The 24,098-nt window shown below is 36.0% G+C and overlaps 2 protein-coding genes across 7 annotated transcripts in view; one reads left to right on the top strand and one right to left on the bottom strand.

Moving 5' to 3' along the window:
• LOC126699215 (uncharacterized) overlaps positions 1 to 24,098 on the top strand; it is a 90,429-nt gene that overhangs the window by 8,306 nt on the left and 58,025 nt on the right. For 2 of the 3 annotated variants that reach the window (XR_007646714.1, XR_007646715.1), the window contains one exon: positions 1,496 to 1,920. The exons of the other annotated variant lie outside the window; for it this stretch is intronic. The gene's annotated coding sequence lies outside the window, so the exon portion shown is untranslated. Of the gene's footprint in view, positions 1 to 1,495; positions 1,921 to 24,098 lie in introns of those variants that run through there. 3 annotated transcript variants of the gene reach the window in all.
• On the bottom strand, positions 198 to 6,875 carry LOC126699213 (probable LRR receptor-like serine/threonine-protein kinase At5g48740). 4 transcript variants are annotated; one of them, XM_050396905.1, is made up of 16 exons: positions 6,365 to 6,875; positions 5,413 to 5,953; positions 4,751 to 5,202; positions 4,527 to 4,644; positions 4,378 to 4,446; positions 4,219 to 4,287; positions 4,062 to 4,130; positions 3,893 to 3,964; positions 3,519 to 3,587; positions 3,219 to 3,451; positions 2,910 to 3,133; positions 2,645 to 2,771; positions 2,494 to 2,562; positions 1,782 to 1,971; positions 1,553 to 1,685; positions 198 to 667 (listed from the first exon to the last, which is right to left on the bottom strand). In XM_050396905.1, exons 1-16 carry the CDS (start codon positions 6,438 to 6,440, stop codon positions 449 to 451), a joined length of 2,730 nt encoding a protein of 909 aa, XP_050252862.1. In that variant the 5' UTR covers positions 6,441 to 6,875; the 3' UTR covers positions 198 to 448. The 4 variants fall into 4 exon arrangements, with proteins under 4 accessions (XP_050252862.1, XP_050252861.1, XP_050252860.1 ...); XM_050396904.1 differs by having other exon boundaries at positions 2,910 to 3,136; XM_050396903.1 differs by having other exon boundaries at positions 2,910 to 3,142; positions 6,365 to 6,870.

Consider the following 24,098-nt stretch of genomic DNA (forward strand, 5'->3'; position numbering starts at 1 on the left):
GAGACTGGCTGACACTAGTGGAAGATGATTGTTGAGCTTGAGAGTGTAGGAGTGCATTATTGTCTTTTTATATTTTGCTGAGTAATGTATTCTTGTCATCATGTGTATGTTTCTTAATATGTTAATATCTCAGGCCAATGGTTGTTGTGTCCTGCCAAATCAGTTAACCACTATGTCAAACCTAGGATAACTCGGCAGGAAAAAAAAGAAGTTTTCGTTGCTGCTATTACCAGTGAAATAGTCTCTTCTTAACATTGTCAAAAAGTAACTAATAGTAAACCTTAATACATCTCTATTAATATTGGCATTCAAGGCAATTCTGCTTGATTTGACTTTGAGAAGACTTCATTCTATTTACATACTCAAAAAGGAAAGGAAAAGGAAAAGAAAAAATAAATAAAAGTCTTAGTTTGAGGATAAATATTTTGTAAGTTGTATTGATTGGTAATCAGCTGTCATGCTCAAAAGATGCTAGATAGGAGAGCTGAATGCTATAGGCTTCTTTCAACTCAGCCAATACCTCTGCAATAGTTGGCCTTTGTGATGCATCTCTCTCCACTGACTTCACAGCAACGAAGGCTGCCTTTCTCATGCTCTCTACTTCAAATGTTCCTGTTAAGCTCTCGTCCACTATCTCAAATGCACCTGCTTGTAAGTAGGGCTTGGCCTGCAGTAGGCAAGTCCAAAAACACCACAATGTCAATGTTGCAATCATCAATATCATCCTCTGAATGGAGCATTCACTACTTAACTTTCAGATTTAAGATTATGCAGATACAAAGACTGACACTATTGAAGATCAATATCCAGGGACGGACCTACTCTATGCAAGAGGGGGGCCATTGCCCCCCCCCCCCCCCCCAATTAAAAAAAAAAAAAAAACTAGTATAAAAAAATTAAGATTTGCCCTTTTATATATATATATATATATATATATTTGTCTCTCCTCCTCTAAAATATTTAGATATTGACCTACAAGAAAATAAATAAATAAATAAAATTCATACCCCTTTAACTACAAAACCAAAATAAAAATAAATAAATATGGACTAAACAAAAATCGCACACAAAATAAGAAACACTTATTTTGTATGTTATACTTTGTTGATGTGTTTTATAATATGAAATGTTTAAGAAATACTTATTTTGTAGGTAGTATTTTCTTGAATATGAAATAGATGTTAGTTTTTATTTTCATAATTTTTTTTTTTGGTTTTCAGCTTTGGCCCCCCCCAGGTATGAATCCTGGTTCCGTCCCTGTCAATATCTATGCTAGGGACCTAGACATGATTTACTAGGTGTTGCTCCCATTTCCTAATCTTTGATGAGGAAGCACAAATTATTGTTTCGTTATGGTTCAAACAAGCAATGTTTAACAAAAATTTTAGATATTTAACTGCTTTTTTTCATGTCCTTTTAAGCCTATAGTCCAAGAATTACTACAAATGTAAGCAAACAAGGCAACTTCAGAAATCGTAACCATTTGTTCTTGCAGGGGCAGAAAATTGACAAATATTACTGAGCATAGAGTACAAGATGAGCTTCAGTTTACCCATAAGACCAAATTGAATGAGTCTGGAGTTCCTGAGTGGCTCAATGGTTCTCTACCACAAATGAGCTCCAAAAGAACAACCCCAAAGCTGTAGACGTCACTTTTCTCGGTCAACTGTTGGGTAGAATAATATCTGCACATGACATTCATTTTGAGCATCAAAATCATCAAGAACCAATAAATATCCTTTCTATCTTTGGTTTTTTTTTTTTTTTTTTTGAAAACTTACTCAGGATCTAGATAGCCAGCAGTGCCCTTGACAACAGTTGTCACATGAGTTGCATCTGCCTGGGTTATCTGTTTAGAGAGGCCAAAGTCACAGACCTTCGCATTCATTTCCATGTCCAAAAGGATATTACTGCACTTCACATCTCGGTGTATGATTCGTGGTTCACTTCCATTGTGTAAATAGTCCAATCCTTAAAAAGAAACAAGGCTCAGAAATGGAACCATTTATCCCCTTCAATAGTAATGATGGAATATTAAGAATGAAAAAGGACTTCTACAGATTTCTATTAATTAACAAGAATAAAGTTAATTTGCTATGATATTCTAATCATCTTGTTTTCCACGGTAGTGCTTATGGTCTACTTATTATCAAACAGTTGGTTACTATGTAAATGATGAAGGATATTGCACAAGTGATCCAAAGAAGCACAAAGTTGTCCTAAAAACGATAATATAGTTGCCCACATATCTGTTCATAATGCAGAACTACACGACTGCTATAAAGTACAATTTGACTATATGGTCTGAGCATTTTTGTGTTCAACATATCTCTATCAGTTAAAGCTATATTATTTCATATGTAGATCCAGAAATTATTATATTCTAATTTATCATATAACTATAGAAACTCAGACTTCATGTTTCTTCCTTCTGCAAAGATGATTGCTTTCCTATGTTGTCTTTTCAGTTTGATAATAGAACAGGCAAAGTACCTTTTGCAGCATCAACAGCAATTTTCAGTCTGCGAACCCAACTTAACGAAGCCTTTTTACTGTTTATACCTGGAAGTAACATCAACAATGAAAACTGGAAATTCTCATAAAAGCAAGAAGGTGTCCCAAATATGTATCATGCATAACATACCATAAAGGTGATCAGCCAATGATCCCCCAGGTAGATACTCATAGACTAGTATTTGCTGCTTTGATTCATGACAGAATCCTTCCAAACATACAAGATTTTGATGACGAATTTGTGACAATAGATAGACCTAAAAACAATCCATAATATTGAAAAAGATTACGTAACATTGCAAGAGAATCATTGCTCTCAAGATATATAAAACAGGAAGCGTAATCCACTTTTCTCATGAATCCAGAGTATACAAAGAAGAGTTCAGATAGTGGACCTCATTGATAAAAGAATCGGCCCCAAGTTGGCTTTTATCAAACCTCACTTTCACGGCTACTAATTTTCCATCTCGAAGCTTTCCAAGGTAAACAGATCCAAAACTACCACGGCCTATAACCTCCTTGAAGTTGTTCGTAGCTGCTTTGATTTCTTTGTAGGAAAAGACTTTTGCTGCATTCCATTTTCGCATCTCAGTTGCTATATTCCAGTTTTGCATCTCTGCTGCTGCCCCTAAGAGTAACATATAGCTCATATAAGTGTCAAGTAAAAACTTCAATGTGCAACAAGAATGTAAACTTTCACATACTTGATGTATATGTAACTTCACTTCTATTTTTCTTTATGTACAGGAATACTGCAAGAGATAAGATAAGAGCAAGTACTGCTCCACCAACTGCACCAGCTATAATTGCTATATGATTATGTCCACTCTGCTTTTTTTTGGTGAAAATAGTAACTTGTGGTGTCTCAATTGAAGGGTTGGATGAAACATCATTGCATGTCATTGTGGAGGACCCAAGGCATAAATTTCCTGATGTTCTGTACAAAATTGATTTATCAGAATGCTAAAGTAATAGTTTAAATGACAACAATACTTTTTCCATACCTAATTTCCAAACTTTCTTTGTTCAAAGACTGCGGGAGGGCACCCTGCAGCTTGTTATTCTCCAGATTCCTGCAGAATGCAGGATAGGATATCTCATCTAGTGAAGCACATGATTTTATCAAAATTAGATACAGAGTATTTTGCAAGAAATAGGATCCTCTATTCCTCTCCATTCCATCAGAAATGGACTCATGACCAAAATTTTATTTTCTGGACCTAACCATGTATAGTATGTCACTTTTAAAAAAAATTTGAATGACATGGCACTAAATACACTTTTAGATAAGTATTATTTAATCCAAATCATGAAATGAATTCTTTTGAAATGGAGAGGAATCACTAATGGAATCTATTTGATCTTAATATTCGCTTACAATAAGTGAAGGTTCACTAAATTTCCCAAGCTGTCCGGAACAATTCCCTGTAAGCTATTATTTTGCAAGTCCCTGTAGAAAAAAGAAGAAAAGCAAAGGAGAAGAGAGAGAATGCACTATCAGTATCTCATTTTGAGTCCATATATTGGTCTAGGAACAGACAACTTACAGAATTTTAAGGCTAACCAAGTTCTCCAAATCTGAGCCAAAGGATGTTAGCTTATTGAAACTCAGGTTCCTGAAAATTCCAATTACTTGGTTATTTTCATTTTTCCTAAATAAAGCAATAATAGATTAAGACTTAAGATAGTCCAAGGAGGTATTACAATTTCTCTAGGTCTTGCAAGCTACCAAAATTCTGTATCACACCGGTAAGCGATGTGTTATGCAAATCCCTGGGGCATAACAACAAATATATCATAAGAAACTATCTGACCAAACCAAATGTTAATTTAAGGCATTTCTCTGAGGTTAAAGGAGTTTACAGAGTTTTGAGATCCAACAAGTCACCAAAAGTAGGACTAATTGTCCTAAGGTTGATGTCTGAAAGTTCCCTGAAATAAGGCACATAAATGAGACCACGGATGAGAAATAATCCCCATAATTAACACATTCATGTGCAATATGTCCATACAATGATGTAACAACGCTTCCTTCACAACCAATATGATCCCATTGAGTAGGAGAGCACGGATCGTCTTGCCACCCCAGATCTAAACCAGTGAACTGCTGAATAACCTGAAGCGCTGAAACTGCAAGAAAGTTTTAACAGACCATATATGAGTAAGAAAGATGGAGAGATCTAGCTACTGGAATATTGACCTTATCAAGTAATGCACAATGAAAGCTCAATGGAACCTGTGGTTGATGAAGCTTCCAAAGGAATATCAACTATCTGATACACCTCAATTGCATTGATTTGAGGGTAGTAAGTGATACTCTTTAGTGTGATGTTCAAGCTCTTGATCTCTTTCCTCGTAAAGTATAGAGCACTAACCTCTGACATTTTTACAGTATAGTTTGATTGTACAACATCTCCATTGATTAATAAATTGAACGAAGGTGAAACAGGAACAATCCCAGCAAAATAGAGGACAATGTAGTAATCTGCTAGTGTATCAAGAGCAAGGTTGTATGTCAGCACTTCCTTTCTTGCCAGAACTCTCGCAGTTTCAAGAACAGCAGCAGGTGGACTCTCCCTTAGAGTAGACAGATTGAAGTTACGTTGGATCTTAAACCCCGTTGACACATGAAAGGGTGTAAAATTTTTATCAGCGTCCCATATACGATCATATGGATCCAAAGGATACCTACATTTTAACACAAAGTTACAAACCAATCACAGAAAGTTTTAGATAAAAAATAGTGATTGCCCTAAAAGTGTAAGCGATTAAGAAATGGTGAATTCAATCATTTCTTAAACCCTGTTGACACAAAATTTAATCATTATTCTAACAAATTACTTAAATCATTCAAGCTACATATAATGGGAAAAGGAGGTTGAGGTTGAATGTTTATACCTCAATGAGCCATTGGCATAACCACAATTGATTCGATAACTCTTCCTAAGTGACTTATTGGGGAAATCTCCCATGCCACTTGCATAGGCTCCTTGAGGAAGTGGCCTTACTTCAAGTGAAGAAATGAGAGGAGATCCACCGTCCGGTATAGCAAGCAAGCAGAATGTCAGTGTTTCCTTATTATCTGACCATAAAAACTCTTCTGTCCAGGGATCATTAGTAGTGAGATTTATAGTGCTAGTAATTGCTCTCCCAAGGGAAACAGAGAATGCAGGGGGTTTCCCAAGTCCATCATAGTTTTGGTACAGAAATCGGGCTCTTACAAGAACCAAGGATGACACATTATTTACTGGTAACTTGTAACACTTGCGACCTTGAGTATTGGGAAAATACCGGATTGGGACATTGGATGTGGAGGTACCCCCACTGTTCTTAACGGTGGTGATGTTGCCTGTGCTTACATATTCACCATCAGGGACCCAAGATATTTTTGATGAATCAATATAACTAGTATTTCCACCACAAGATATGCTCAAAAAACCTGTACCATTTGTATAAATTAGCAAATTTTCAGACATTGTAGTACAAATTCAAGACAAACAACCCCCCCCAACCCCCCCCCCCCCCCCCCCCCCCCCCCAAACCCCAAAAAAAAAAAAAAAAAATTCTGCTACACCAAAAATAAAAAAAAAATTGATTACTCCAAAGAGTAAACATGCTTCCAAAGAGTAAAATTAAATATTCTGCCCCGTAAAAAAAAAAAAAAAAAAGAAAAAAAAAAAAGAAAGATATAGTCAATTTCATGGTTAAGATTTTATGTCCTTGATCTGAGAGAATATAGAGTATCATGAAATTTAAAATTTTAAATCATGAGACATTAAATACACTTTAGATTCGTTAAAAAAAATGATTTGTTAAAAAAAAAATTACACACAAGGGGAACAAAACGTACCATCTTGGTCACAAAAACCAACAACGAAAAAGCCACAGAAAAGAAGGAAGCCAACCCAGAAACACTTCATGTTCATGAACTCAGAACCCCGCAACCAATTTCAAGTATTTTTCTTGTCCCTCAGAAACTCAAGAGACTGATCTCACAAAGGCTAGAGTGAAAGTTTATGGTTTAACACCATCACCAGGCAGCAGCAAAAGAATAAGAGAAAAGGACGTGTGTTCAGAAGAGTAACAAGAAATAAAGTAAATGATTATGTTTATTTGGGTGGGGTGGTGACAATTTGATGAGAGAGTAATGAGTAAAAGTGGGGTTCTTCTTTTCTTGAGTTTGAAGCTGTAAGAAAAAGAAAGGCTATATGTAATGGATGATGATGGCCATGGTACTATTAAGCGTGGCGGTAGTGGTAATAATTATAGCTTTCGGTTAGTGATGAAAATATATGTTATGGAAACAGAAACAAAAAAAAAAAAAAAAACAAAAAAAGAAAAGAAAAAGAAAGCTGCTATTTTTCCTATGCTGGCTGCTGCATTAGTTGCGGTAGTTGTTGAAAATGAAAATTGAAAAGGATATTGAAGAAGAAATAAACGACGAAGAAGAACATAGTTACACGCGCATTCTCTTTCTTTATGTCTCTATCTAGCTATCTAGTGGTAGTACGTTGACTAGGTCCTCAAAGTTGACACTGTCAGATATAAATCCCAATTATATGTACCTGGTTTGTTTCAAGTCAGTCAGATTTTTATTTTTATGTAAATGGCGTTGTGATGAGGCTCTGACTATTAATTAGATTTTCCTATGTTGTACATGTACGGATAACGAGCCAATGGAAATGGAATGTTCGTTCACTGTTGGGTGGGTGTTAACGTTGTCTGCAAGTGCCTTATCTACATCTCATTCTTTCTTACTCCATGTCTGAAATTTCCATGCATTAATTATTGAAGCAACAGATTTCACTTATTTTATGTAGTACAAAGTTTAACTACAAAATTAGTTGTAATCTTAGACTATAAACTCATTCAATAAAATAAATATTATTGCATATTTTGAAAATCTAACCGTTAAATTACATGTTCATTACGCTCTTAATACACATGTCAATTTTTGTGTCAATCGGATATTATTTACTATATAATCTATAATCTTATATTTTATGCATAATTTTAAATTACAAAAACTTGCAATTTAAAAATTTATTGATGACATAACTATTGATTTTCAATTTTCTTGAAATTTTGCAAATATGAAGGATATAAGAAGAAGATGTAATCCTATGATAGATTTGTCAAAATTCACCTCCAATAAAAAGATATTGAGTGAGTTTGTAACCTAAGGCTACAATTGATTTTGTAGTTAAACTTTGTCATGATAAATTATGATTGTTGCAATATTAAAAGTAATGTCAATGATAATCACATATATATGAAAGTAATGTTGCACTTATCATAATCTACCATTTCAAATATTGTCACTACAAAAAACTAGACCTACGTTGACCTTTCTAAAGCGCCACTATATTTATAGCATTTTTTTGTTATTGAAGGGTACTTCTCATCCATACTCTTTGAGCGGCCTTATAATCTAATTAATGCCATCTACTCTTGTCCATAGGGTTTAGTTCCAAGGGTCGAATCTTTGTTACTTATGATAAGAAATAAAATTTTTAAAACTTAGAATACAGTGGCAAATAATCCTTAATATTTTTAGTATTAATTTGTAAACTCAAATTATAAAGGAGTTAAGTAGATGTAAATTCGGTTACCCTAAAAGCATATTATAAAGCTACAAAGTACAAATAGCCCTGTATCACATGTATATATGATATATATATATATATATATATTCTCATAAATCATAATATATATTGATTTAAGTATAACAGTAAATTTGGCAGGATCAATCTCTTCAAAACGTAGAATGATTGCCTTTGATTGAGCCAATAGTAAACAATAACCCATAATTATAAATTGTTGAATGGAGAGTTCTTGTTGTGTGGTGTATGAATTAGTCGACAGAAAAAGGCCGGCATTTGCCGAGAATTTTCTTTTGCTTCATTTTTGTAAAGTCATACAAGTATAAATAAGTATAGAAAATAGTAACATATAATATAGTGATAGGTTAGGCATACAATTTAAGTAATAGGCAGATTAATTGTCACATACGTTGTATTGTAGAATTGACAAAAAATGATCATCGATTAGGATGGCAGAGTGCCACAGGTAGTTGCTCTTGCTCAGTGACTCAAGGGTGCTTCAAAACTTTCAATATCAGGATTCCTCAATAATAGCAAATTAAAGCCTATTGGATTTTATTTTTTATTTTTTATTTTTATTTTAGAATTGGATGATTTGGATTTAAAAAAGAGAAGTAAATAGTTAGGTTTGGAAGAAAAAAACAAAGAAATATATGAGATAAGAGCCAATGATAGAATCCAAAATAATATGAACAGTATTATATCTATATTGATGGACAAAATTAAAATACTTTTTCAATACCTATATTAATCCGCTTCAGGCTTTGAAAATGGGTTGGTTGAACTTTTCAAATCACTTCTTCATGAAAGTGAATCAGAAAACAATTAACTTCAATAAGAAGTTTCTCCAAATATATATAGCTAGCGTAGTTAGGTGATCTAACTTGTGTGCTAATTAACTCCCAATTTCTTATTGAATCAACCGATCAATAGCTTTGTTCAATTTACTATCAAACAGTAATTTTGGATTGTAATCGTTTTCAGCAAATACTTGGACAAAACTATCTAGCACAAGTCCTTGCCAGCATTGTCATTTAAATTTTTTAATAACTTGATGATTGGGGGAGTAACATTTCAACATTGAATGCCTTTATCGAAAACACTGTAAATATTAGTTAAGCTACAAGATCTTAAAGCTAATAGCCTACTAGTACTACCATATTGTTGTATAATGAAAATTAGAATTTTATTTAGCAATACAGCAGTGATTTATATATTATGTTCCTTAAGATCGAGGAACATGTCTGGTTAAGGGAAAAAAGAAAAAAAAAAGGTGTATCTGGTTATAGATAGGTTGATGTTGGAATTGACAAGCAAGATAGATCACCTTAATTAGCCTTTATCACTAATTCTTCTTCTTTTTTCCCCATTGTTTAAATAAAAGGTATCACCATCTTAATTGAACATAATTAGTTCTTTGGTTCTAAATCATACCCATGAAATATGACTTTTAATTATGAGTAGAGGCTAGAACTATAAGTTTCACATGCATTATCCATACTAGAAGTTTCTTCTTCTTCTTCTATCTATGAACGTTCGGCATCATTGTGGCTTTAAACCCTGAAGCAAAGCCATAATAAAAATAAATAAATAAATATGTTGGCGAATGCTTAGAATGCAAGTTTAGCAAACCCATCGCAAACGTTTCTTATTAACTGCCAGCTTTTTTTTAGTAAGAGAAATAGTAAATAATTAGTATATTAATATTTGAATGCATATATTGGATGCTTCATTGACTTGACCCCGCATCAAAATCAAATGATTGATTTTTGTTGTTGTGGTTGTGGTGGTGCTCCTTTTAGCTTTGCTTCCAATTTCATACTCAAAATCTATAATTTCACAGCCCAGATGCACATGCTCATTGACCAGTTGTCTTAATTGCTCACGCACTAATAATCAATATATGGTTAACTAACTAATGAGTAATGAATGAAATAATGAGTTAATTAATTTACTTTTCTTTTTTTAAACTCCAAGTGTAAGTTGGTGAAATTTTACCTCCAAAACTCCGGAAAAAAAATTAAAAAATAAATAAAAAGATGGAATGTCACTAACCCATATGATCCTTGACCATTTTTTCCCCAATAGTTTTAAAAGGAGGAATCTCTCTCTCTCTCTCTCTCTCTCTCTCTCTCTCTCATAATTTAGAGGTGTTTTCAAATTTATTAATCTCACACTTTTAAAAGGTTCCAATTTAACCCTGCTGTAAAATTGTATATACCAATTACTTAATTAGTTTAAATAGAGTCACAATATCATTAGTGACAAATTGTATATACCAATTATGAAAGTTCAAAAACGTGTACAAAACACCTTTGAACGTTTAGACCCCCAAATTACAACTTAACCAATACAAGCAATATGTCAAACAACTAGTGTGCGGAAACTTAACACATGCTATAATACAAAATTGGTTAAAGACTATCTAAGCCATAACAAAATAAAATCACAGCAAATAATAAAAAAGGCAAAGATAGAGAGAAAGGAAGATGCAAACACAAAGACAACACGCGATGTGTTATCGAAGAGGAAATCGAAGTCCTCGGCGAAAAACCTCTCCGCCGCCTTCCAAGCGGTAAACAATCCACTAGAAAATACAGTTGGGATACAAGGACAGCAATAGACCCTCCAAGCCTAATCTACCCAGTGCACCTAAGCCCTCCAAGCTTCTTGCTCCAACGAGGTTGCGCCGAACCTTTTTCTTTTCTAGCTTCCCGGATTCCGCTACTAGACCGTAGCATCAACCAATGAAGATTGGTTCCTTCCTAACTGCTTCCCAGAAATCCAAACAACTGTCTCACAGTGATGATGATGGTGAGAACCAGGTTTGGTATAATACCTCTCAAGGATTTGACAATGGAGAGGAAGAGAGTAGGGGAATTTGAAGAGACTTTAAGGTATAGATTGTGGGTGAAACAATCTTGTTTTTCTTTAGGGTTTCTCTCTCAAAATTCTCTCTGGAAGCTCTTTTTCAATCGTGGGTAAAAGGGGTATTTATACTGGAGTGGGAGAGGAATGTGAAACGTCAGGTTTTACAAAACAGGGGTGGCTCGCGGCTTGACTAAGTCGCGAGATCCAGTCGCGAGTTAACCGTATGGCCAGTTGTCCTGTTTTGTCCTGTAGTGCTCCAGCTAGCATGACTGTTCATCTTCCAGCATGCTTGGCACGTGTGCTGCTTATGGCAGCTTGCAGTCGCGAGTCACCCGCGAGTCCCAGCCGCGAGTCTTTGTTTTCTTGCACACTCTTGAGCAATCTTCACTCTATCTCACTCACTACCCTTACAACAAACCCACCTAAATACAGGGTTACTAAATGCTGAATTACAAGCAAATTTGGCACGGAATAAAGCCAATTAGATGGTTGAATAAATTCAACCTTACAATCTCCCCCTTTGGCTATTCCGTGACAAAACCCTAAAACAGACTCTAGACTTAACATGTGAGTTGGGAACAGTTGAACAAAACCCACTCACACCTAACTCTAGAAGCTGTGAAGCACTTGAATCATATGAACATAATATTCCTGAAACACAACAATACACCATGATCATTGTAAGCAGAAAATCATAAATGCATATGAAACAGGCAATATGTGATCAAGCAAAGATGGAGTTAAGAAACAAACCATGGCTTGATCAACCAAGTGAACACCACAAGGTAGTGATCACAGTGCTCATTCACACTTGGAATGAACACAAGGACATACAAGTTAACAAGCACAAGGCAAGACACTTGTATGCTCAACACTCAACCAATACATAACACACAAGGCATATGCATCTAGGAACAATCCTACAAGGGCACAAGAGTGACAGTACATAAACCAAAATGCAGAACATTTAGATTAAAGTACTGATTTCAACATAGCATAAAGGCTGCATCAAGCAAGGTACATACCATAAAGCCTACAAACTATGCATAAAACATTAACCCTAAAAGCTTACAAAAGCACATGGGTACAAACACAAAAACATCCTGAATAACATCATCAAAATATATTAAAGTTTAAATCGAGAGTATAAGTAAAGAGTTAGAAACAACTATACACCAAAAACAGAGTGTAAAAAAAAAACAAACATATATAAACAAAGTTTCTGATTTTGATAACTTTGACAACTCCCCCTCAACACATTACTCCCCCTTAAGATTTGCTTTTCTGCTTTTCATCATCAATGACATCTCCCCCTTTTTGACCGGAATGGCTAAAGGGTCACTGGTCATGCTGAGTGGTGAAGCTGTCAAGTTTTGCAGACAATACATCAATCTGGTCCTGCATGGCTCTCATCCTGTCAGAGTGCTCAGTCTGGATTTCTCTGATCCCATCAAGTCGTTCCAGAATGATTTGGAAAGCATCTGGAGGTGTATCTGAAGAAGTTGATGCTCCAGACCTTTTGCCACTCCTCCTGGGTGTTGAGGTTGATGCATGCCCTGCTGCCTCTGCTTCAGTCTCCATTGGGACACCCTCTCCTTCATCACCTTCATCTTCTTCTCCTGGAAGCCTAACACTTATCCTTTTGCAGGTAAGCTTGTTAATTGCAGAGGGTGTGGACATGGGACTGATGTCTTGAGGGATTGGAACACCCTTCCTTCTAAAAATCCTCATTAGCAAACTGGGAAAGATCAATTTTGGCCTAGAGGTTGTTCTTGTCTCATCCACAATGGTGTCATATATGTGGGAACTTATGTCTATGAAATTCTTTTCTTTGAGATCCATCAGAAAAACTGCTCTAGCACAATTGATTGTAGTAAATATCTTAATGGGATAGAGGTTAAACATCATGATTATTGTTAGACACCTCATGTCCACTGGAAAAGCAGTGGTATTCAAACATTTCCCTTCTCTCTGCTCACCTATCATTTGTTGAACTGTTTCAATAGAAACACTCCTATCCTTGTAATTGATAAATTCCTCATCTTCTAATCCTTCAAGCCCTAGTACATCATCTATGACATGTGCATCCAAAATGAATTCTTTACCTCTAACCCAGCAACTTAACTCATTCTCCTTTATCACAACATTTGAGTAAAATTCCCTAATCAGGGGTTCACACACAACGGGGAAATCACTCAGAAGCTTTTCCCATCCTCTTCCTTCAAAACAGCTGGGGATAAAAGTTTGTCTTAAGTCCTCCAAATCTACAAATCTTTCTTGAATAATTCCTGCATTCAAGAAGTTATCCTTGTATCTCTCAAAGTGATGAACTGACCTAAACAGTTTAGAATCCATTTTCAATCTTTTGTCAGCCTTCTTTGCAGTAGATTTCTTCTTCGGAGGTGAGGGAGCCATCTGTGAACAATCAGAAAAGGCCACAACAGCATAGAACAATATATGTGCAGAACCAGTCAGTACCATGTAATTAACAAAGAGATATCATCCATACAAATGAACTTTGAACACTTAAACAACAAGCTACTTAGATCAATCACATGGATAAACCAAGCCTAAGATAGGAAACACATGAACAACATGGAGAAACTATCCTAAAGGCAGATATATGTCATTGAGACATATAATGGAAAAAATGATATGACACACAATCAGTATTTTGAGACTAACAAAAGCTCCCAACAGATTAACACAATAGAACAAGCACATTCAGCACAGTAAAAACACACAATATCCAACGGAACATTTTGAAACAACACAACAGCTCAAGATCAGATAAAATAAAAGACACACTAAGCTAAGCACAGGATGAAGACCAAAAAGGAAACGACTATCATCAACACAAACTTTAGCAACAGCATCCGCAAGCTAAGCATGAACAAGGAGCAAAATCCGAAACACAAACCCATTTCTAAATCACAAACATATGTAAAAAATCAAAGGGAAAAGCATAAAATCAAGTAGAAAAGAGTGCAAAACTGAAAACCCATACCTGTGACTTGAAGATTTTGAGTTACAAGAATGCAACAATGGAGATTGGAAATGGGAGCATGGAGTGTTTGGGAGGGAGATAGTTTAGAGAGAAGATGAATAGTCACAAAAGTTCGAGGGAAAACTGAAAAAGAATTAAAAACTGCTCTTATTTCTGCAAAACACGCGTTTTTCGCGACTTGATTAAGTCGCCACACAGTCGCTAGCTCAAGCCGCCAAAGCACTCAAGAACAAAAATTTGAAAATTTTTCTAAGTGTTTTTCGCGACTGGAAGGTCTACCCGCGAGTGAGTCGCGAGCTGAGCCGCGAAAATCTCTGAGTGAACCTCGCGACTGGACCTTCCACTCGCGAACAAGTCGCCAAAAAAGACCAGCGAAGATGCGACTGAGGCTCGCGACTTGACATACCCGCGACTGAGCCGCCAAAACAGGGCAAAACTGGATTTTTGAAATTTTCAGATTTTTTAAACAAAATACTTTCCAAAAATACCTAAAACACTCAAAAATCTTTTTGTGCTTGAATTAACAAAGATTGAGCATGTGAAAACACATTTCATCAAGTACAATCACACAAATGAATATGACATTTATTGAACATAAACTTGTGTGTTGTGTGTGGATATCAACAATGAGATAGTCCTTCGTCTAATGTGAAGCTTCAATGATCGATTCAACCAAGGCATACACAATTAGCACTAGATCATGTGACCTATCTCAATTATAGAAATATGTTTATATGACCTCCCACAAAACTTGATAACATGACTTGGAGCTTTACATTTTACTCCACTTTTAATCATAACATTTGATCTTTTTGATCTTTTGAGGCAATCACCTCTCATTGTGAGAGTGATATTTGACATTTCACTTTAATGAACAAGCTTTTGGCTTTTTGAATAAACATTCACTTTAATATAAGGTCGCTTACCCTTTTTCCTAGTCGAATACTAGAATGTGCGACAGGCTTTTGCAGCTCAATATCTCTTTTCATTTGGAGATTTACATTTGGTGAGCTCTTTTTAGCAAAACAAAAATAAAGAGCGGGAAGATATATAGACACAAGTCTATGCATGTCTCAAGATCAACATAACCATTCACTAATCATTCATGACAAGTTTGAAGATCTATTTACAACAATCACATAGATTTCAAGATTTTTCGCACAGTGATATGAGTGCATGAAAACAAGCAATGCTCGAAAATGCACAAAGCCATTAGCACAAAGGTACAAGGCAAAACAAGTTTTGAGACAAAAACTCAACAATGTCAATCAAGCTTTTTGATTTTCTAATTTTTATGTGATTTTTGGATTTTTGACACTAAAAGCAAAAAGATTGATAAAACAAAATTAAAAGAATTCACAAGTAGACAAGCTAACAACCAACATCAAAAACAGCAAGCAAACCAAACAAACATTGTCACAAAGCATAGGAAGTATTAATGCATGGACATGTTGTAATGCTTATGCATGAGTACCCTTTTTCACCCACACTTCACTTGCGTTTGGGGTGATTTCCTTATAGGATTGGGTACGGGAGTTAGGGCTTTCAAAACCTTCGTGAGAAGCTTTCCAAGCAGTTGGTGAATGCACCAATCATCTTCATCACGTTCATCATTCCGGGATCTCCATTTTGATCTCTAGACTGATCACCTGCCCAAATTCTCCTATCATTTCTGGGTCCTCCTGACCTTTGAGGAGTTGCACTGTTCTTTGCTCTCAGCTTTTGGCAATTTGGTCGAGTATGCCCTTGAAGTCCGTAATAATGGCACACATAAGTTCCTCTAGGACCTCTTTGTGGTCGTGGACGTGACTTGGCACGAGATTCAGACCTGTCCACAGACTGATTACGGGGATTCAGCATCCGTTGGTTCACCACATTCTTCTTCTCCTCCACCTCGAGCTTCTCACCAGTAAGGTCAGCTACAACTGGATCTTTGGCCTTTACAAACTTCACTTCTTTAGTGACATTTCCAGATGAACTACTTCCTCCGGTATATCCCAATCCGGATTTGTCTGAAAAGCTCTTTTGAGATGAGATAACATCATCTAGCTTCTTGGTGGTGACCCTCTCTATTTTAGCATTTGCTTGCACAACCTCATTCTCAAGAAATCTCACCTTTGTGTAAGCTTCGGACAACTCACCATTTAGTGTTTCTATCTCACATTTGGCCTCCCTATATCGGATTAGGAGACTTTTGTAGTCCTCCTCAGCCTTCTTCATTTTTCTCATAGCAGCCTTGGCCACCCTTGTATACTCACCCAACTTCTCCAAGAGTGAGTTATAATTCTCTTGAAGATTTGCTGTGCTTTCATCTTCTTCAGCATCCGATTCTTCAACAATTCCTAGTGATTCATCATCACTATGTTCTCCAAGGTCTCGTACAAGCAGATTCAACTCATCCGAAGACTCAACATGAGCAATAGTCATAAAAGCCGAATAGTTCCCCTCTCCATCACAGCTCTCTTCAGATTCTGAGTCAGACGAATCCGAGTCACTCAAGGTCGTGGCATACACTTTACCTTTCGATTTCAAATAATTCGGACATTCCTTCTTAAAGTGTCCATGTCCGTTACATTCGAAACAAGTGACACCTTGTGTGGGTTGGGATTCTTTTCCATCTTTCCTTTTGAATTCCCTTTTCTCCCTTCCAGAACTTTGGAATTTTCTTTTATCATCAAATTTTCCATTATTTTTGAATTTCAAGAACTTTCTGAAATTTTTGACAAGGTAAGCAACATCTTTGTCAACCACATCTTCTCCCGATGAGTCTTGATCTTCCACCTTCTCATTAATGGTCTTTAGAGCAAGGGATTTACTCTTCCGTTGATTGGGCAGCGACATCTCATAAGTCTGCAGAGAACCAACCAGCTCCTGTACTTTGATGTCATCAAGATCCTTGCTCTCTCCAATTGCTGTCACTTTAGCACGAAAACTTTCCGGCAATGATCGAAGGATCTTCCTTACAATCTTTGAGTCCTCCGTTTTCTCCCCCAAGTTGAACTTACTGACCACCACCTCATTTAGCTTCCCATAGAAAGAGTCAAAAGACTCATCCTCACTCATTTTGAGCTCCTCAAACCGAGTGGTCAGCATTTGCAACTTGGTGTCTTTCACTTTCTTCGTGCCTTCATAGGTGGTTTCCAAAATCTCCCATGCTTCTTTGGCAACGGTAATATGAGAAATCCTGTGAAATTCATCTGGAGACACACCACAGAAAATAGCATTGAGTGCTTTACTGTTAGCATTAGATGCAGCAAGTGCTGCCTTATCCCATGTGGATTTGGCTGCCTCAGGTTTGGTCCAACCAATCTCAACAGCATCCCAAACGGATTCATCAATAGAACACAGAAAAGCTCTCATGCGAACCTTCCAAAAAGTATAATTACTACCATCAAAATATGGAGGTGCATTTAGGGATTGAGACCTATCCATCTCAAAAGGGAGTCAAGGATCACACAATGGTAATGAAACCAATAGCAGTGTACCCGCTCTGATACCAATTGAAAGTTCAAAAACGTGTACAAAACACCTTTGAACGTTTAGACCCCCAAATTACAACTTAACCAATACAAGCAATATGTCAAACAACTAGTGTGCAGAAACTTAACACATGCTATAATACGAAATTGGTTAAAGACTATCTAAGCCATAACAAAATAAAACCACAGCAGATAATAAAAAAGGCAAAGATAGAGAGAAAGGAAGATGCAAACACAAAGACAACACGCGATGTGTTATCGAAGAGGAAACCGAAGTCCTCGGCGAAAAACCTCTCCGCCGCCCTCCAAGCGGTAAACAATCCACTAGAAAATACAGTTGGGATACAAGGACAGCAATAGACCCTCCAAGCCTAATCTACCCAGTGCACCTAAGCCCTCCAAGCTTCTTGCTTCAATGAGGTTGCGCCGAACCTTTTTCTTTTCTAGCTTCCCGGATTCCGCTACTAGACCGTAGCATCAACCAATGAAGATTGGTTCCTTCCTAACTGCTTCCCAGAAATCTAAACAACTGTCTCACAGTGATGATGATGGTGAGAACCAGGTTTGGTATAATGCCTCTCAAGGATTTGACAATGGAGAGGAAGAGAGTAGGGGAATTTGAAGAGACTCTAAGGTATAGATTGTGGGTGAAACAATCTTGTTTTTCTTTAGGGTTTCTCTCTCAAAATTCTCTCTGGAAGCTCTCTTTCAATCGTGGGTAAAAGGGGTATTTATACTGGAGTGGGAGAGGAATGTGAAATGTCAGGTTTTACAAAACAGGGGTGGCTCGCGGCTTGACCTCGCGGCTTGACTAAGTCGCGAGATCTAGTCGCGAGTTAACCGTATGGCCAGTTGTCCTGTTTTGTCCTGTAGTGCTCCAGCTAGCATGACTGTTCATCTTCCAGCATGCTTGGTACGTGTGCTGCTTATGGCGGCTTGCAGCCGCGAGTCACCCGCGAGTCCCAGCCACGAGTCTCTGTTTTCTTGCACACTCTTGAGCAATCTTCACTCTATCTCACTCACTACCCTTACAACAAACCCACCTAAATACAGGGTTACTAAATGCTGAATTACAAGCAAATTTGGCACGGAATAAAGCCAATTAGATGGTTGAATAAATTTAACCTTACAAATTACTTAAATTAATTGACATTCATAAAATTATAATGATCACTTATTTATCTTAACAATTATCTCAAAAAATAAAAGAAAACAAATTAAGGTTTTAATCTTTACACTTCACAACTTGTACGTAACTTAAATTAAGATGCTTTATCTTTTATATTATTTATTTGAACAGAACCTAAATGATTTTTTTTATTTTTTTATTTTTTTTATAAAGGCATATGGTTGTTGATTAAAGATAAGTTAAAAATATCAATTTTTTTTTTTTTATAGCAATATTGGCATAATTGATCAAATTTAATAAATCAATATATATATATATATATTTTATAGAACATTTATTGAATGTATTTAATTTATATTTTAAATTGTTTTATAAAACCATTTCACAATAGTAGGAACTAGAAAGTATGAATAATGGAATATAGTATATACATAAAGAAAATTTAATCATATTTTTATTTGATTCTCAAAAACAAATTTCCGAACACTAACAATGAGCAAAGGGACTATCATTATTAAGTCAATGGAATACTAACACCTAATTGCTCATAATATTAAATATCAATCTATTAATTTTTTTTTCTCCTAGTAATAGCTTCTCTCAACTAAGGGCACGTTTAGTAGACTATAATGGTAATTACATAAGAATAAGAAAACCTTTTTTTTTTTTTTTTTTGACAAACAAACATGCACACACAAATAAGGGAGAGAAAAAAGGGTTTTAATATAAAGGCATGCCACATATAAGAATAAGAATACTTATTACAAGGAATACAAAATACTGTAATATAATACTTATTGCTATTCATTTGTTTGGTGACAATACAATAATAATACCTTGAAAACAATTTAATGAAACCATTTTTAATCAAACTTAAGATATATTTTAGGAAATATCTTACTCATATAATTATTTTTCCTAAAAAATAAGTTTTTTATTTTATATTTTTATACAAGATAGAAATTCTACTCTAGCCTTATCTAAGTGCATATGTGTGTGAAGTTCCTTCCTAGAAACCTGAACTTCAGCTTTTACCCCCCCCCCCCCCTTAACTCCCTACAAGTATTTATACTTGTGGAGTGACCATCATGTCAAAGATGTGTGGTATTTTGTAAATTTGAAAGAGAGATTAGTTATTCTTTTTATATTTTTTATTTTCATAATTGTCATTGGCATTTGGAAAGTTTTCTAGTCTAGAGATCAGTAAGGACAATGAAAGTCTTCTCTCCTTTCTATATCGATGGAATCCCACACCTCATACCTTTTTCACAGGGTGTCAAGAAATCTCTCCCTCTCTAGAAGATGTCTACAAGATATTGAGACTGAAAGCTCACTAAGTGTGTAAAACACTTGTGAATGTTTAGACCTTAATTCAAAATTACCAAAAGCAAGTTTATACTCAAACAATATATGTGCAAAATGATAAATAAAAGCTATACCCAAATATGCAAACTACTTTAAACCACATTTTAATCACAACATAGTAGTAGTTAACAGCAAAGAGTAAGGGATAGAGAGAGGCAAACGTAAGATAACACAGGCACGTGTTATCGAAGAGGAAACCGAAGAATTCGTCGAAAAGCCTCTCTGTCGCCCTCCAAGCAGTAAAATGATCCACTAGAAAATTAGTTGAGATACATGAATAGCAATAGACCCTCCAACCTAATCTACTCGATGTACCTAAGCTCTCCAAGCTTCTTACTCCAACAGGGTTACGCTTAACATTGTCTTCTTTAGTTTACTGGATCCCGCAATTAGCCTATTGTATCAACCAAAATGAATTGGTTCTCTCTTGAACTGCTTCCTAAACACCAAGAACCTTCTCATTGCTATGAATATGGTGAGGTAATGATTTGGCTTAAGATCCTCTCAAGGGTATGACAATGGAGAGTGTGAGAGTAGAGGAATTTGGAGAATCAAATGTATAAGATTGTGGATGAATCAATCTTGTTGTTTTCTAGGGTTTATCTCTCAAAATTCTCTTTGGAAGCTCATTTATAGTAGGGTATGAGAAGAAATGTGAAAAGTCATTTTTCAGCAAAACAAGGTGCACTGGTGAGTCACTCGCGAGTTCCAGTTGCTAGATAACAGAATGGCCAGACTATACTTTTTGTTTTGTAGTGATCTAGCTGTCCTGACCCTTCAACTTCCTGCATGCTCCATATGTGTGACGTGTTCTGGTGAGTCACCACTCGCGAGTCAGTTGCGAGATCCAGTCGCGAGTTGCCTCTTGATTGCACACATTTGATCAATTTTTCACTCTCTCACACACAATCCTTACATTATTCCTACCTAAATACAGGGCTTTTAAATGCTGAATTATAAGCAAATTTGGCACGGAATAAAGCCAACACATAGTTAAATAAATTCAACTTTACAATCTCTCCCTTTGGCTATTTCATGACAAAACCCTAAAACAGACTCTAGACTTAAAATGTGAGTTGGGAACATTTGCCAAAACTCACTCACACCTAATTCTAGAACTGTGAAACTCTTGAACCATATGAACAAGTTTCCTGAAAACAATATCACAAAATGCACTCATTAAGTTCATAGTAAGCGAAAATCTTAGAAAGCATATGGAGCAAGCACAATACGATCAAGCAAGTATGAATATAACAATAAAGCATAGCTTGACCAACAAGAACAATCACTATAAATAGTGACTACAATGAACATTCACACGATGAATGAACATTCGGACATGCAAGCAAATAAGCTCAATGCAAAGTATCATTTACATGTCCAATACACAACCGATGCAAGAACACTAAAGCAATTGCATCAAGGATACAAGATCCAACAAGGGCATAAGAGTACTAAAGAAAATGCAAAAAAATTAACTTAAAGTACTAAGCTACATAAGCAAAGGTACATATAAAGTCAAGTACACAACATAAGCTTAAACTATAAAATATGAACATAGACTAGTAGTATCAACAAAAGAAGAAAATAGAAAAGCTTGTTGATTTATTTGCTTGCTCTTGCATTGCTTGCTCCCTTGTTGATTTAGCTCTCTCCCCCTATCATTGCTTTCCCCCTATCATGGTTACCATCTCCCCCTTTTTGTCATAGAATAGCTAGTAATCATCTTCTTATAACTTCCTTCGGATTTGATCCAACTGAGTTTGGAGAGAGGTAAACTTTGTCTAAAATCGAGTGTGTTGAGAGTGCATGATAGTTGTGAGGCTGGAAAATTTGCTAATGTCTTGCACGAAAGCCATGATGTTGTCTAACTTCTCATCATAGGAGTGTGAGCTAGAGCTTGTATCACCTTGAGGAGCATTACTCTCTTGCTTAGCATTCTTTCAGCTATGGCCTATTATAGCATTGAGAATGCTAATGTTGATTGGTCTTTGCTTGGGTTGAGGATACTCAACTTCCAATGTTGGTACTCCTTTTAGCTTCAATATCTTTATGATGAGGCTGCAAAATGGAAGACAGTTCCTAGAGGCCGTCCTTTCAGCAGTTTTGACCAAAATGTGAAAGATATGAGAGCATACATCAATTTCTTCATCGATAATCAAGTCATGAAGAAATAAAGCCTGACCAAGATTCATATGTCTGGTGCTTAAGGGAGGATAAAGATTATGGAACATTATTGATGAAGCAAAATTTCACCTCGTCAGTATGTTTCTCATTAGTACGTGGATGACCTAGAGCTCGTCAGTATGTTCCACGTCAATACTATGGAGATCCTGTACCAAAAAAAGCACTAAATAGATAGTGGCATCGGTTTGGGGCCTGCCAAGGACCCTCCGATGCTTAAATTAGTTTAAACTCTTTAGAAATCTATAATTTGTAGAGTAATTTGTGTGTTTTTTTTTAACATACCTCACTTACTTGTCTCTCTTGGCATTATATAGCCTTTGTGTGAGTAAATGCTCAGTCTATTGGCCTTTCTAACGTTGTACCACAGCTGGAGGATTTATGGCCTAATAATGACCATTTATCCTCAGTCCTTTAACGTCTATAATGGCCATTAAATGCGCATAATTGAATGGCAGTAACGGCTCCGTGCTCATTTATCATTTGGACATTAAATGCTATCTAGAACTAATGCGCTTATGCTTGTCCATGCTTTTATTCGTCATTAACATGGATGATTTGCAATATGGACGAGTATTTTATCACTATGCATCAGTTATGGTTGAGCTGGAGGGTTAAATGACTCATTTAATAGCCATTTAACTTCCCCACTCAAAGTCTTGTAACGGATGTGTAATGGTTAGCTTGAGATAGTTGTAATAGCTATGAGTTGTTAGCTGGAAAGACTGTACGTCCATTACACTTGTGTCATTTAAGTAAGAAATTTATATCTGAGCATTAATGTGTGCTTATGATTGTCCTTAGTAATGACGATCGTCTTTAGTAATGATGGTCATTCTAAGTAATGACGGTCACTTTATGGACGACCATTTTACACTACTCGTCAATTATTGTTATGAGCAACCTCAATTCAAGAGATAACAATGATAGACCGATTGATTTCCCATTTGAATATACCTCCAAGTTTTCTCCGAGAGCATCCTGAAGAATGTCAAGATCCGGTTCCAACTCATCATACACTGGTGGTTTGATAAACACTAGTCGGTTGATGTTCAGAATGATAGCAAGATAGGAAGGCATTCTAGTGAAGTCCTTTCCTCTTACCCAACATCTTAGCTCATCCCCATCAAAGAAGGCATTCGCATAAAACTCTTTCACAAGCTCTTCATAAGGATCTTCAAGATTTGATAGAAGGTAGTTCCAATCCTTAGAAGCGAACCATTTAAGAATGTTCATATCAAGAAGAGTGGCTTGCTCAACAACCTGTTCAACTACCATGGGGGCATCTTTGAAGCAGTTCAAATATGCTTGATATGCAGCATATGATCTGAATCGAGTGTCATCAAAAACTCCAGTCGAAGATCGAGTTTTCTTCGACTTAGGGGAGAAGTTACTGAGATCAATGACCAGTTCCTTTCCTTTGCTGCTACTTCCTTTCACTGTTGACTTTTTGAAAGAAGACATCTTCAAGCAAAGATCATGAAATAGCAAAGAGCAAGATGAAAACCAATGGCAACAAACTTGATTAGCAACAAGTTATTACCCAAAACATAAACTATGAATTAAATGCTAAAAACTGAAATGTAAAGAGTAATTCAAGAAAAATTGACATGTGAAGATGCTAAACATCAAAACATGATACAATCATGGCATTAGTCACTTAACATGTCAAAGGTTGTGTGTGTGTGCATCATATGAAAAAGTGTGCAAATAGGGCATGAAAACATGCAACGGGCAAAATGTGGAAACACATAATTATTTGATGTTTCAAAACAAGGAAACATGATTATTCCCAAAATTTTGTACCCAATGGAGTCCAAAAATACACACAAAAATATCTAAATAGACATTTTATCAACAACATGATATGCATAACACAACACAAAGCATAGTATAATGCATGAGCATGTAATAAAAGCATTTAAAACATGTAAAACAAGCATTAT

The sequence above is a fragment of the Quercus robur genome, chromosome 9 (assembly GCF_932294415.1).
Source record: "Quercus robur chromosome 9, dhQueRobu3.1, whole genome shotgun sequence".
In the NCBI taxonomy this organism is placed as follows: Eukaryota; Viridiplantae; Streptophyta; class Magnoliopsida; order Fagales; family Fagaceae; genus Quercus; species Quercus robur.

Coding starts and splice junctions, on each gene's coding strand:
- LOC126699213 (XM_050396903.1), bottom strand. CDS start 6,440: ATGAACATGAAGTGTTTCTGGGTTGGCTTCCTTCTTTTCTGTGGCTTT. Junction 3,143..3,218: donor TGAAGTTACATATACATCAA/GTATGTGAAAGT, acceptor TGTTACTCTTAG/GGGCAGCAGCAGAGATGCAA. Junction 668..1,552: donor CATTCAATTTGGTCTTATGG/GTAAACTGAAGC, acceptor TGCCTACTGCAG/GCCAAGCCCTACTTACAAGC.